This window comes from Pleurodeles waltl, chromosome 4_2, assembly GCF_031143425.1.
Source record: "Pleurodeles waltl isolate 20211129_DDA chromosome 4_2, aPleWal1.hap1.20221129, whole genome shotgun sequence".
Classification (NCBI taxonomy): Eukaryota; Metazoa; Chordata; class Amphibia; order Caudata; family Salamandridae; genus Pleurodeles; species Pleurodeles waltl.
The window spans coordinates 404,133,156-404,147,412 of NC_090443.1; the positions used below are offsets into that span (position 1 = coordinate 404,133,156).

Sequence of the window (14,257 nt, forward strand, 5' to 3'; positions counted from 1 at the left end):
ATGAGAAGACAGGAGTTCAGAAGTATAGAGGACTGTAGAGTGGCAGTGCCATCGTAAAGGCTTTTCGGGCTCCGTGCAAGACATATTTAGAGGCCCTCTGTTCAGAACAAGTTTGAATTTTTGAACCTTTTTTTAAGTCTTCCAAGACCTCGCAATGCCATACAGTATTGTTTTATACATTAAGGGGCATACTTATGAATGGCTTGCACTTCCAGAGTGTCATTTTGTTTAACTTGTGGTGGCACAAGTCTTTCAACCATATTTATGAGGCCACACAAATCCACTTTGCGTGGCTTTGCATGGCCTCAGAGCTATGGAATAAGACAAAGTAATGAAAATCATTGCGCTGCCTTACTCTGCACCAGGGGGTCCTCCATGGGCGTTGCAGTGGGTTTTCCCACACTTCACCACTGGATTTTGACACTGACCCATATTTACTTAATCATGTAAATCTGGGGAAGCGCCAAAACCTTGCGCCTCCCCAGAGCCGGTGTATCGAGAAGAAATATTTTTGTTTCTCCTCACGTTTTCCTCTTTCCATGTGTGCTGCATTCTACAGCACACATAGAAAGAGGAAAATGCCTCTCTGGATTGTTTATGTGCAGGAAGATGCCCCTTCCTGTGCAAAAACAATCCTGTATGCAACACAAGAACTGTTGCACCATCGTGCAAGGTTGCCTGAATTGGCCCTAGGCAGCCAAGTGTGCACGAGTGCGAAGAGAAAGGACAGGAATGCACCATATTTCATAAATACGGTGGATTTTTGCCCTTTCACATTGGCGTAGGGCAGCACAGCAAGAAGTCTTGCGGCACTTCCCTGCATGAATTCCCCAGAAATATAGGCCTTAACTTTCAGATAACGGCAGCATGCAAAAACAGCTAAAAGCACAAGCTACCTAGCGTCCACCAGCAAAATAGCACTACAGAAAGTTTAAACGAGCACTGATAAACCATTTCTTTTTGCACATGAATCTATATTTTTATGCCACAACTACAGTGTTGGTAGAACCTAATAAGGGGACTTGGCAGCTGTTTAGTGAACTAGTGCATAATATTAAATTAAGACATATGCACATAGCCCTGAAATTGTAGCATTAATTGCTAAATATACTTATTATTCAGAAATAAATTGCTATCTTCAAATAGCTTTCATGTTGCAACAGAGGAAAGCAAACATTGGTCCAAGGACTTTCACCAATCCATCATATGAAAATTGTATTACTTTTTCCTTAAATTTCTTCCACTGCCTTCTTATGTGTAGACTTATTTAGCTAGATGGACAGTGACATTTGACTCTTCCCAGTAAAAGAATTAGGAAGGGGTAAGAGGCAGGATTGTGGGAGAGAAGTTAAAAGAATGGTATAGAGGAAGAGGTGAAGTAGAAGGATGATGGGGATACATTTAGAGATGAGGTAGAGAAACAGGTGAAGTATAGGCAGATATAATGTAAAGATGAAATGGTGAAGTATAGTGAAAGAAGGAGAAGTAGAAACAAGCAGAGAAAGAAATGGGGAGCAATAGGTATTGTTTTAGAGTATGAGATAGAGAAAGCTAGAGGTGAGGGAGGGGCAGTAGGGAGAACAAGTGGGGGTAGGTCACTAGGAGAGGTTAGTGAGAGAGGGAGCAAAGTTAGGTAGAAATAGGGGTTCATTGGAGAAAGGCAGTGGCAGAGAGATGCAGAGGTGCACAGGTCATTTAATAAGAAAAGCATAGAGAGATGCAAGCTGGAAAGAGAGCAGTGAGGAAGAGGAATGAACAAAATGATAAGATGTATAGAAAGAGAGGTCATATAAATCAAGTAAAGAGAGTAGAGAGGCAGCGAATATATGCAGGGAACAAAGAGGAGAGGTAGAGAGTAATTTGATGTAAAGGTGGTAGAGAGATAGCGATGTAGAGATAGGCACAGAAAGTTGTGGAGAGGGAGGTGTTGGGCCGCGAGAAAGGGTAGGAGCGACATAGTGAATGGATATTTGGGGTGGGAAGGGAGCGCATTACAGACAGAGGGCCTGCTTGTGATGTGGTCGGTGTATTTAGACCCGTTCATAACCCCCTTTTACACAGTTCGCAATTACAAGGCGAAAGGTACTTAACGTATCCGATAATATCTCATGGCTTATTACATTTCTCTTGCTGCGGAATTTTAACAGGTAAAATCATACAGCATTTACTATATCATGATGATTTTAGTGCGTTAAACACCAACATCTGCATATTATTCCCTATAAACTTAGAAAATGTGCTATTTATTACACCAGATAAATATCGCACCCCGTGGTATTGTTATTTATCAGGTGCGCTAAATAGCACCTACACTTATAATCAGAGCTGTAGGCTCTGATTGCAAGTTTGTGGGAATAAAGGTGCTATTTATCACACCTGATAGATAACAGTGTCCTGGGGTGTGTCGTTTTATTGGTATGGTAACTAGCATCTATCACGAGTTTTTGGGGAATAACATGGACCTTGTGCTTAATGTTCTGAAATCTGCCTAGTATGCTAAATACCGTGCACTGTTCACCTTTTAAACTCCAGGCTTGACTGGCCGAAATTTAATGAAGAGAGATACTTAACAGACCTGGTAATTACACAATGCTGTAAATTCCATCGAGCTCGGAAATCCGATCCCTGAGCAAACAGGGGTTTACAAAGGGGGCTGAAAATTGTGATCAATTTATAATGAATGCCAATGAGGTATGTAGGGTGGCAAGAGATGAGATGGGGGAGATGAGATGGAGGGAGATGAGAAGGGGGTGTAGGGGAGAGAGGAAGAGAGGAGCTAAAGTGAGAAGGAAGATGGGCTGAGAAGTGGGGGTCAGAGAGACAGATGGCCGTAGAGCGGTGGTGCGATGAGATGTGAGGTGAGGCGACAGGATATCACAGGCTACGGCCGTTAGGAGTTAGGGCAGCGGGGACGAGGCTGCAGGTGAAGAGGCTTGAAGAAGCAGGAAGGCGCGTACACTCCGTGCTGCTTTCAGATTAGTGCTGTAATCAGGAGATTGCAGAGCGCGCGCTATCTGCAGATTACACTGCAGTGATAATTATGCACTCGTCCAGACGCCCTCTTGTTTGACTGCAAGATGCTAACGAGTCTCTATCTGCCCATATTGGTCCCCGTGGCGAGTGTTTGTTTTCCGACGGCTGCGCGGCTCTTGCATTTTCATTTCTCACCTGTGGCTGGACTCCCTTTCGCCTCCTCTCTTTGAAGCTGTCTCTGATGACCTTCTGGGGATCCGAGTCTGCGATAAGCCCTCGGTCTGAGCAGAACGTGCAGGCTCAGAAGGGCCATCGGGATGAAAGGCTATTTTTTCGAGGAAGTGTTATGAAAAGAAGTGTCTGGGTGCCATGCTGATAGGAGCCAGCTCTCATCTGCAGATAACATACGAGCTAGAGGTGGCACTTTCTAAATGCACCTTTGTTCTTTGTAATCTTTGTAATTTGCATTCTCTTACCAACTGTCTTTTATTTCTTTTTCTTCCTTCCTTTTTTCTTCATTCATTTTTATCTTCTGTTCATTCTTCCACTTCCATTCTTCCCTTCCTCACACCCTGGCCGTGATTTTCCCTTCCATTACACTTCCTCGCCTCCCCTCCCTTCTCTTCTGCGCTTCGCTTCTTCCTTTTCCTCTCTTCTTGTATTCACTCCATACTTTCTCCCTCCCTTACTTAATTTTTCTTCCGTTCTTCTTTCCCTTTCCTTTTTTCCTCTTTCCATTTACGCGCCCTTCCTTCATTAATCCCCATCATCCGTTTCCTTCTTCAATCCTGACCTCTTGCGTCTTTGCTTACTTTCTCTGTGCCCCCTCCCTTTCACTTCTTTTCTGTCTTTCTTACTTCTTGTCTCCTTTCACCTCTTTCCCCCTTTCTAATATCCATTCCCCACGCCCCTCTGATACATCATTCAACCTTCATTTTCTGCCCTTTCCTTCCTCGCTTTGCTCTTCTCATTCCTTTGTTATCCTCCCTCGCATCCTGCCACCATTCCGTCTGCACTTCATCACTCTCTCCTTCCGAACCTCCAATGATCCCCACGCCCGGCCAGACCCAAGAATTGATAGTAGATGCTGAGGACACCTGGATCCGCCTCGAGGGTCTCTCGGAGAGCAGTGAATACACCGTGAGGCTGCTGGCTGTGGACGGGGCAACGAGGAGTGGCGTCACCTCCACTGTGTTTACCACAAGTGAGAATCGCAGGGTTTGAGGTCCCTTATAAATCCTTGCTTTCAGAGAAGTTTTGTCTGGGGGCGGAAAGGCTCGGAGGCGGGAGCATCGTACACACGTGCCCAGGGTTGGACTGGGACAAACAAAGGCCGGGGCACCAAAATAAAAGCGGCCCCATTAGAGTACCTGACAGCTAAAAAGTGGTAATATTAGGGAAATCAACAGTAAAAAGTAATCCACCTGGTTATAAAACCGGTCCACAAATCTTAAAATACCCGCCCACTCTCTGTGGCAGACCAGCCTCTCAAGCACTGGCTGATTGCCCTGTTGGCCAGTCCTACCCTGCAAGTGCTTTCACAGAAGTCCTGTTTGAGGTATCAAGTCTTTGAGTCAGAAGCTTCCAAGATACGTGCTTTTATAAATTTCTACTTTGTGGATACCGAGGGCTGGGAGAGCTATCCTCCTAGACATGTCCCTTCAGAGAAGTCATGTCTTGGGTACCAAGGCTTAAGGGCGGGACCCTTCTTTAGATGTGCATTAACAGAAATCTTGTCTGGAGGCACTAAGGCTTGATGGATGAACTCTCCTGGACATGTATCACCACAGAAATCTTGTCAGGGGTAGTTATTCACAGTGAAGGGCTACTCCTAGTAGTGGCGGCTGGTGATCTTTAAAAGTGGTGGGGCTTAATACATGCCAGGAGTTCACTCCATTGTTTTCTAAATTTGCCTTGGGAGTTGCCCATTTATTAAGAATTGCCTTCATTGTGCCAATGGCAACATTTTGCTATGGGTACCCCCTAAGGGAATAATTACATACAATATTAAAGTACCAGCATTTTGTCACTGGAATTGCCCACATACTCTGGATGGCCTATATGTCAAAAAATAACCTTTAGTATTTCAGAGGTAGAATTTCATCACGTTTGCTTCCCTCAACCTGTCCACTCCTCCCCAATATGCCATGGCTGCCATATCTAAGACAAATAATTGTCTCCAGTGTGCTAGCACCAGCATTTTGCCACAAGATCTATTATGTCAAGTATTTCTTCCAGTATTTCAGGGTTCTGCAGTGTGCTGTGGGTCTCCTACCTTATGCCAAGAATTACCTCCACAGCCCCAGCAAAAAATGTTGCCACGGGTGCCCCATGCCAAGAATTTCCTCCAGTATGCAAGCACCAGCATTTTTCCACAGGGGCCGTTCAAAGAATTACTTCTAGTATGTCACAGCCTGCATTTTGATATGGGTGCCCATTCTGATGCATGAATTATCTCCCAAAAGGCAGCAGCAGCATGTTACCTTGGGTGCCGTCATAAGCCCAGAATTATATTGAGTATGCGATGGCCAGCAGCAGACTCGCAATCATAAAAATGCACACAAACACACTTACTCACTTCCACCCTCTCAATCATACTCACTCTATTTTGCAAACTCTCTTCCCCCTCTCTCATTGTAACTCACACTCTCTCACTCATACTCACTTCCACTCACAGGGCCTCACACACAAATATACTCACACTCACTGGTTCTCACTATTACTTACAAACACACGCTCACCATTTCACAGTCAATGACCCTGGACCCTGGTGCAACTTGCAGCTCCTGCTGTTCATTGATAGCTACACTCCTAATGCCATTCCACACCCTATCTCAATTTCCAATCAATCACTCCTTATAATACATTCACACTCCTTCACCCGCTCCCTAGCACTAACTTACACTAATTCACACACTCTCTCAAACACAGATTCCCACTCACTTTCATTCTCATTCACTCTCAAATACATTCACACACACTCTAACACAATCTTAATCACTGTCAGTCACTCACCATCACACTCACATGTATGCACACATGCACAGAGCAACTTGGAGGCTCCGTGGCAGCAGCAGAGCTGGAATCTGGTGCTGGGCTTTAGAACCAGCAGGTAGTGATGCTCAATGAGGAATCAAAGAGAGCTCCAAGGCCAGGTTTAAGTAGACCCACTTTATCAAGCCCTCTCCCAGCTTCTTGATTCCACTGGAAGCACAGCCCAATGAGACGATGGGACAGTGCTTGGGATCATGCCCCTGCAGCACTGTATGGCTTCTCATTGGCCTCAGGGATTCATTGATGTGCACCATGAGAGACACATTTTAGCAGACGTATTGTGCTGCCTGAGGCATGTCTAGTATGTCTGCTAAAAAAAGATTGTGGCTATGTGAGGTATTCGTAGTTGAGCTAGGCCCCTCAGACATGCACAATACAGACATCCAGCTACAGAGTGTTGTATTTTGAAACAACACTCTGTGGCTGGATTGTGCTTCAGCCCACTCAGCCCTTTCCTCCTCCTCCTGTCACCAGGAGCCTGGAGAGGAGGCAGAGAGGGCCGACCTGCTGCACTGACAGTGTTCATAAAAACATAAAACTCAGTGTTTTCATGAAGGCTGTTCAGTTAACTATGTAGCTGCAGAGGCACGAGGTAGAGAGTGGTGGCTTACAGGAGGCAGTGCCACACCTCTTCTCCCCTGATAAAGAGCTGCGGCTGACTTCTACACATATCATTTCACAAAGTCATGTTTAGGGTACCAAGGTTCTGGATGGGACCCACTTAGACACATCCTGGTAGGATGGAATTTTCTCCTGGATGGTAAACAGGGAAGTACCCCTGTCCTTCGTGACCCAACTACAAGTGAAACAGATATCCTTATTTTTATTGGCATAGCTGACATGGTAAGCTAGCACGTGGGCTGAGGCCTACACCTCTTCAGGGTGATTTCAATGCCCACAACCTGTTCTGTAACCTGGAACAGCACAACAGTTGTGCCCTCTTTACTGATATGAGACTACTGTCCATGTCATGGGCATTTGACATACAGTGGTTGTGTCAGCATACTGATATTTTTGTGGATTGACAATACTGAGCAGACCTTTTTTCCATTTTAGGAGGGGCGCAGCTCACTTGCTCCACTCATATAAAGTTCCATTTAGATGAAACACCAAGGACTTTGCACCAACATCCTGTGTGTGCAGGGTGTGTGTATATATGGTATGGGTAGTAAGATTCTAAGTTGTGATGAGTGTGTGTTTGCTGGGATTAGTGGGATCCATTTTGCTTAGCTGCTGGTTTGACATGGCCCAAGGTGGAAGATAGGATACAGATGCCTCAGACAGTAGAAGTGGATTGCTTGCATTCCTGTAGCTTAAAGGAGGAGACTCACACTGAAGTGAGAGAGAAAGGAGACAGGGATACCTTTAGAAATTCTATGAGGAACTTTTAGCAGGGAATTGCTGATTAGCCGTTCCAAAGCACTGCCATTTGATGTATGGTAAGGGAGAAGGACTAAGTCGTCACATTCTGTTGTAAACGGTAAAGAAGGTTCTAGAGGGCCTGCCCTATTTTCTTTCCCTGATTGCTACTTAAGAAAGGCTGATGACAGCCAGGTGTAGAGTCTTCACATGCCATTGTGCCCTTGTTTTGGAATACTCTTGCTTGGAGTGCCAGCATCACCATTATCTTCTGTGAAAGCTATCACTTTGCACAAAGGCTGTGTCTGCACTGCAGCCCAAAATTATTTTTGATAGGGAACAACCCCAACTGGTTCCACTGCTTGAGACAGTGGATCAACAACCCATGTATGAAACATGATTATAAGTAGGGTTCCAAACCATCTGACATTTTACAAGTCCCAAGTTCTGTTTGACCAAGGAACAGAGTTCTCTTCAGAGTATTCAATGAGTGGCTGTTAACTAGGGCTCATGCCTGTATGACAGCCAGTTTCCCAGAGATGAGAGGAATTCACCTGAAGCCTCCACAACTTGCTGGTGAAGCAGTAGGTCTGCCTACTACCTAGAAGCCTGCCCATTTGCTCAAAGATGCTAGGAGAGTGTCTGGTCCTTCAACGGAAGAGACTCTAGGAGGAGAGGCCCATTTGTGTTTATGGTGTACCTAGAAGAAAGTGATATGTTGAGCAGTGTGACTGACTCCAACCTGAGCTGAGAGGGGTCATAGAGTCTCCCTGCATAGTTCATGTGAAGAACTGTGTAAAGCAACAACAACCTCCTAATTCCCAGTGTGTTGTCCAGCATCTCTGTTATGACCCGATGGGCCTGTTTTGTTGCTGTGGGTGTGCTTTGTGGCTGTTGTAGTGGAGAGACTCTCTAACAGCCTGGAGGCTTCAACTGCTAAAGACTGGTGACTGTTGAACCAGGCGTGCCATGCTGTTTTCCTCATGATGTGATCCGAGAGGCGAGGCCACTGCATGAACCCTACTCCCACTGACAGAGATGCCACAGCCCTTCTCTGCTGACAACCACAACCCCATATGAGAGTAAAGGGCACACAGCAACCACCACAGTGCTGAGCTGCTTTGCATGAACAGGTAAACACAATTGCTCCTTGAGTGACTTTGTGCTAGGATCATCTTTAGCACAGAAGACTGATCTAGAATATTGCTAATGGGGCCTGAAGATTTTGGAGCACAGAACATTGTCAATTGAAAAGATTGGGAACACTGAACTGCTAACTGATTGAGTCACTGATACACAAAACTTTCTGGTTATTTGTACACTTCCAGACCATTAAAGGTACAGCCAGCATTTTAAGACCATTTCTGATTGTCAGCATCTCCCTGCAAACATGTGAGTTGTTTTGGTTCTTGGCTTCCAACCAAGTTGTATGCATTACCCATCCCTCACATTTATTGCTTTCTTCCCTCTCTGTTCCCTTGTTTGATTCCCTTTTAATCCCACTTTCACAATACTGTGCTTTGTTGTGCTTAGTACTTTCTGATATGGTTTGCAGTGGCATCCTCGAGTCCTCACCTGGTATCTGCGTCTACTCAAGGGCTCATCTGCTGCTGAAGCCAGTCATCCTGCATCACTACTACATCTTATGAGCTCACTTTGGCAAGGGCACTTAAACCTATTTGTGGTCCTTTGTTTCTACTGCAGTTGTTTAACTCATCTTCCATTCTTCTAGCACCAAGGTTGTTCTGTTCCATCCCTCACCTATAATAAATCCAATCCAAGAGTGAGATCCAGTGCAGTGTTTCTCTCTTACCCCTTACCCTTCCCCCCAATTCCTACTGTAAATTGTGAACCATTTTTCAACTCTGCATAGTATTGAAGGATGGTAGGGACGCTCAGCATGTCTGCTCATCAGGTACCTGACAGGTTGCCATTCTACCCAACTGGAAACTCCATTCAATCAGTGGTTCAAGCCAATATACATAAAGAATTAGGCACCACCCCTCGAGAATAGGCGCTGTTGCTAAACCAATTAATAAAGTGAAGCCTATTCCGACTACCACTGCTACTTTCTCTCGAACTTCAGAAGACATTTCCACAAGTACTCATAATAGCACCAAAAATAGCAGAAATTCAGGAATAGGCACTGAAAGAAATGTGCTTTCATTTAACAGCTTAGTTTTAGTGCCACCTGAGAAGTTCAAAGGAGGCCCTCATCAGTTTAAGAGTTTTTTTTAAATCACAGTGGCAGCTTGATACTTTTAAGTAGCATTTGCATTATTTTATTTAAAGAAAGATGCCCCCACAGAGGGTTCGACTGCTGATTTGCATCAATGCCCTTGGATAACTAACTGAAATCAATTGTTCACACACCTTAAGGCCATTATTGGTAAAAAGATCACAACCCAATCAGCTCAAGCCAGCATATTGACAATAAATGAAATATGTTAGTTATATTAGTCGGAAGCAACCAGAACCAATGAGGCTGCAACAGGGGTGTTTTATCATGGTCTGCAGGAAGCCTTAAAATACACCTTATCTCCAGTAGTAAATCAACCTACTCCTGCCACATCTGTCATGGACCTAACCCTCAGAATAGATGCTCAACAGATGTCTTGCAAGGCTGAGAGGAGAGATCTGTGATTACTAATACTTTGGAACCTGTTGAAATCCCCGGAAAGACTTTTACTACAGAAGAGAATGACTGAAGGAGAAAGGCAGGACTGTGCTTTTACTGCAGAAAGATGGGCAATTTTGTTTGGGTTTGTCTATAGCTGCCCGGAAACATACCAGTTAATCCCTTAGAGATGAACAAGGGATGAGCAATAGAGTAATTGAAGTGCCTAATATTAATAGAGCCCAATATATTTTACAAGTCCTTTTGACGACACCAGGAGGCCCAATTTCCATTTGTGCACTAACACACTCTGGGGCCTCTGGGTACTCCATGGGTTATAAATTGCAGATGGCCCTGCAGATTCTAATTACTAAAATGTATCTCCTTAGGGAATACATGGAAATGACCAAACACCATTAACCTAAAGAGTAGTTATAAAGGAAACACTGCCGCTTTTCATCGCAACAAAAACTGGTCCTGTGGAACAGCTTCAATTTGATCTTATTGATGTACTGATGCACCTGCATAGTCCTAACAAAAGCAAGGCTGCAACAACACAATCCTAATGTCAGTTGGGAAGCTCAGGCTATTAAATTATTATCTAGGTATTGTGCAGAATACATGTTCCAGAATTTTATGAAAGAGAAAACTAATTTGTTATCCTGCTTTGCTCTGCAGAAATCCTTTCTCACATCTGAAGAGGAGAGGAAGTAGTAAATTAAGATCGTCCTTTACCACCCTCAAATATGAATATCTTAAATGTTTTCAGCAAAAAAGGAGCTGCCTTCACACAAGAGTATAACAGTATGATAGAGTTAGTGCCAGCAAACCTACTCCACGCAGACTAATGTATGCATTAATGGTGACGGAAGATGAAATATCATGTCAACACAAGGAAGAAACCCTGAAGAAGATTTGTATCTGGCACTCAGCTTCCTCAGCTGAAGCTCCCATATTCTTCATGGCCAAGGCAAATGGAGAATATTGACCATGTACTGATTATTGAGAATTATGGAACCATTATGTTTTTCCTGTCATCTCAGTTTTCCTAATTATGGCCAAAACACTAACAATCTTAACTAAACTTGATCTGTGAGGATCGTTCAATCTGGGAAGAACAGGCCAGGGAACAAGTAGAAACTGCCTTCCAATACCCTATACATTAAATTCACGTATTTAGTAATGCCACCCAGCCTTTTTAATGCTCCAAAGCGCTTCCAATGTTTCATTAACAATAGCTTCTGTTTTCTCTTGAAGGATTACATATTGGTCTACTAGATAACATCCTAATGTACTCTGACACATTACAGCCAAATCACCTTTGGTCTAAGAAATTCTCACCTGACTGAGGAAACATTCATTATATGCTAAAGCAGAAAATATTTTGTTTGAAGTCTCCAACATCATCCCTTAGTTATTAAGAATGCAGAGCAAATAACCAATATGGATTCTTCCAAAGTGAAAGCAGTTTAATAATGGCAAACTCCTTGATCCATCAAGGAAGTACAAAGGTTCATCAGGTTTGATACATTTTTTAAGCAGTTCATTAACAACTTCTTGACAATCACCCAGCCCTTCATCCAGTAGACAAAGCATGTTTTTTCTTTTTGTTGATCAGGAGTAAGCCTTTCAAAATCTTAAGACAGCCCATACATACTGAACATCCAGATGAGCCCCTGTAGGAGCACTGTTATCCCCAAAAAAGTCTGAGACTGGTAAGGCTGATGCACTCTCTTAACAAACTGATGACTGTAAAACTAGCACTGCTATCTCTGTTCTTGCAGTAGCCACCCCAGATTCATCTAATTTTCTAGCATTAGTCAGGCAAACTCAACATTGATATTCAGCAATGGATCTTTCAGGAGCCTTCCAGAAGGTCTTTAAACAAAAAGTATTCCTATACCGAGAAGAAGCCATAGATCATTCTTGCAACAGGACTCAGCAAACAGTGATGAAATGGTGCCATGACATAACTGGACACCGGGACAGAGGAACACAAAATGAAACTTATCAGTTGATGCATTTGGTGGCCCTTTTCTCAAAATATCGATAAAGGAGTATATTCAGAAATGCGTCATATGTATTCAAGTCAAGTTTTTCTATATGCCTGCAGCAGGAGAATTGCCACCCAGTGCAACTCTGAAATAACCATGGATCATGAATTCAATGAAATTAATTGTAGATTTATCTCTTTTCAGTGGTTACACAGCAGTGCTGGTTGTCTTGGATTACTTTACTAAATTGGGACATTTCATTCCACTCAGGAACTCCAGATTGTAGCAGCTACATTCATCATGATCACATCTTTCATTTAAATGGTCTTCCAGAAACTATTGTCACATATAGAAGAACTCAACAAACAGCTCTCACTTGGAATGACCTAATGAGGATAGTAAGGCCCAGACTCTGAAAGCTGTCACCTAAGGCAGAACAGCAGGCAAAAATGCTGTGCTGCACCACAATGGGAGAGCAGGAACGCACCATTTTCACATAGAAATGCCTCTCTCCTACCCTCTGCCTAGCATTGGCACTGATTTCAGCTGCCCTGCTCCACGCGCTCACCTTAGCGCCATAGTGGTAGGGTGTGTGCGTGAGTCCAGCATAGGTTTTGTACAGGAAGGGTATCCTTTCTGTACAAAATACTATGCCTGAACAAGTGTAAATGCTTTGCCTACTTCATATGTGTGTTGTACAATGCAGCACACATGCAAAGTCAGAAAAACACAGAGAAATGAAAACATTTCTCTGTTTAATGCCTACTTTTCAGTTGAGTTAATTTGTGGCACTAACCCATTTCTACTGATGTTTCAGAATGCGGTTTAGCGCCAACAAAAAGGATGGCAGCACAGGTACACCCATGTACCAACCACATAAGGGCCCCTTAATGCAAAGTAATGCAAAGCAATGTTTCACGCTGCTTTGCATTACTTTGCCAGACAAACCAATGCAAATCCCAATTTGTGTTGGTTTGTGAATCCCCCAAAAAGTTTAGTGTTGGTTGGTTTAGCGTTACAAAAGTAACATAAACCAACGCTAAACCTTTGAGAATCTGATCTGAGGTACAAGGCATTTCAGGTCTACTATGTACCGTCTGCAAAAGATTGGACAGACAGAGCAGCTGTAGAACAATATTTGCAATGTTTCTTGATGGATCATCAAAATGTCACTTACTAGTGGTTGGCAGTGGCAGAATTCACATACAAAAACTCTCTACAATATTCATTAGAAAAATCTCTATTCTTTTTCTGTTTTGGGGTCCATTCTCAAATGTGGCTTTTGAAGAGCACTGCATCCACAGTTCCCTCAATAACTATTCTTCTGAAGCAACTTCAGACTATACAGAGGGCTGCACATCAACATCTGTAGCAAACCAAAACACAAGTAGGGCACCTGCATACAGAAGGGGGGGGGGAGGGTGGAACCAGTACCGAACAGTTTCAGGGCCTCTTTATAGATTAATGTCTCAATGTGTAGGTCCCTTTGCTGTAACAGGGAAGCTGGGCACCTCATCAGGTTCAACTCCATCATTACTTGCAGATTTAGAAATGGACATGAAGTACAGTTGTCATTCAAATCGCGTTGGCACATTTAACCCATATTCCAGATGTCCAGAGTTAAGGTTGTCATCTCAGATGTAACAAACATTTCTTCCCCAGTGTTGATAAGCAGCGTATGAGGTGGAGAAGTATTGCAGACTCAAGTGTACGTTAAGGTCAATTTCAATATCTGGTGGCTTGGAAAGGGCTACAATATATCTGAAAGATCATGGGATCCTGCAGATTTTGTTCACATCTCTCGACTCAAGAAGTTTCATAGGTACTTCCCTTTAAATCATGGTCTGCATACTTGTCCTTAAGGGACGGTCTTCAGGGTTGAGTTACTTTCAGAAATCATGTTCAGCACAAGCAGTTGAAGAAGCATAGGGCTAATGGGGACTGGCAATTGTGTAGAACAGGACAATGGAAGCTAAAGAAGTTGGAAAAACTGCAGAACTAACTGACTGACTTACTGATAAACTCACGTCTTGTTAATTGGTACATTTCAGGGACATTGAAGGTACAACCAGTATTTAAAACAATTTCTGACTTGCAATTTGCACCTGGCAACATGTTGTGAACAGGAGCGTGGCTTGGTCAGAAAGCTTGATGGGATGTGAGCTTCAGATTTCCCTTAAAAATCATTCTGGGATATAATGTCAAAATACATTATTCTGTGAGAGTGACCTAAAGGGCAGTGAGAACGCAGAGAAATGTG

The 14,257-nt window shown here is 43.5% G+C and overlaps 1 protein-coding gene across 1 annotated transcript in view; it reads left to right on the top strand.

Annotated features, from left to right (window-relative positions):
* TNR (tenascin R) overlaps window positions 1-14,257 on the top strand; it is an 847,456-nt gene that overhangs the window by 798,288 nt on the left and 34,911 nt on the right. The window contains exon 19 of the mRNA XM_069231566.1: window positions 4,039-4,177. Within this exon, the coding sequence (XP_069087667.1) occupies window positions 4,039-4,177 (139 nt within the window). The remainder of the gene's footprint in view (window positions 1-4,038; window positions 4,178-14,257) is intronic.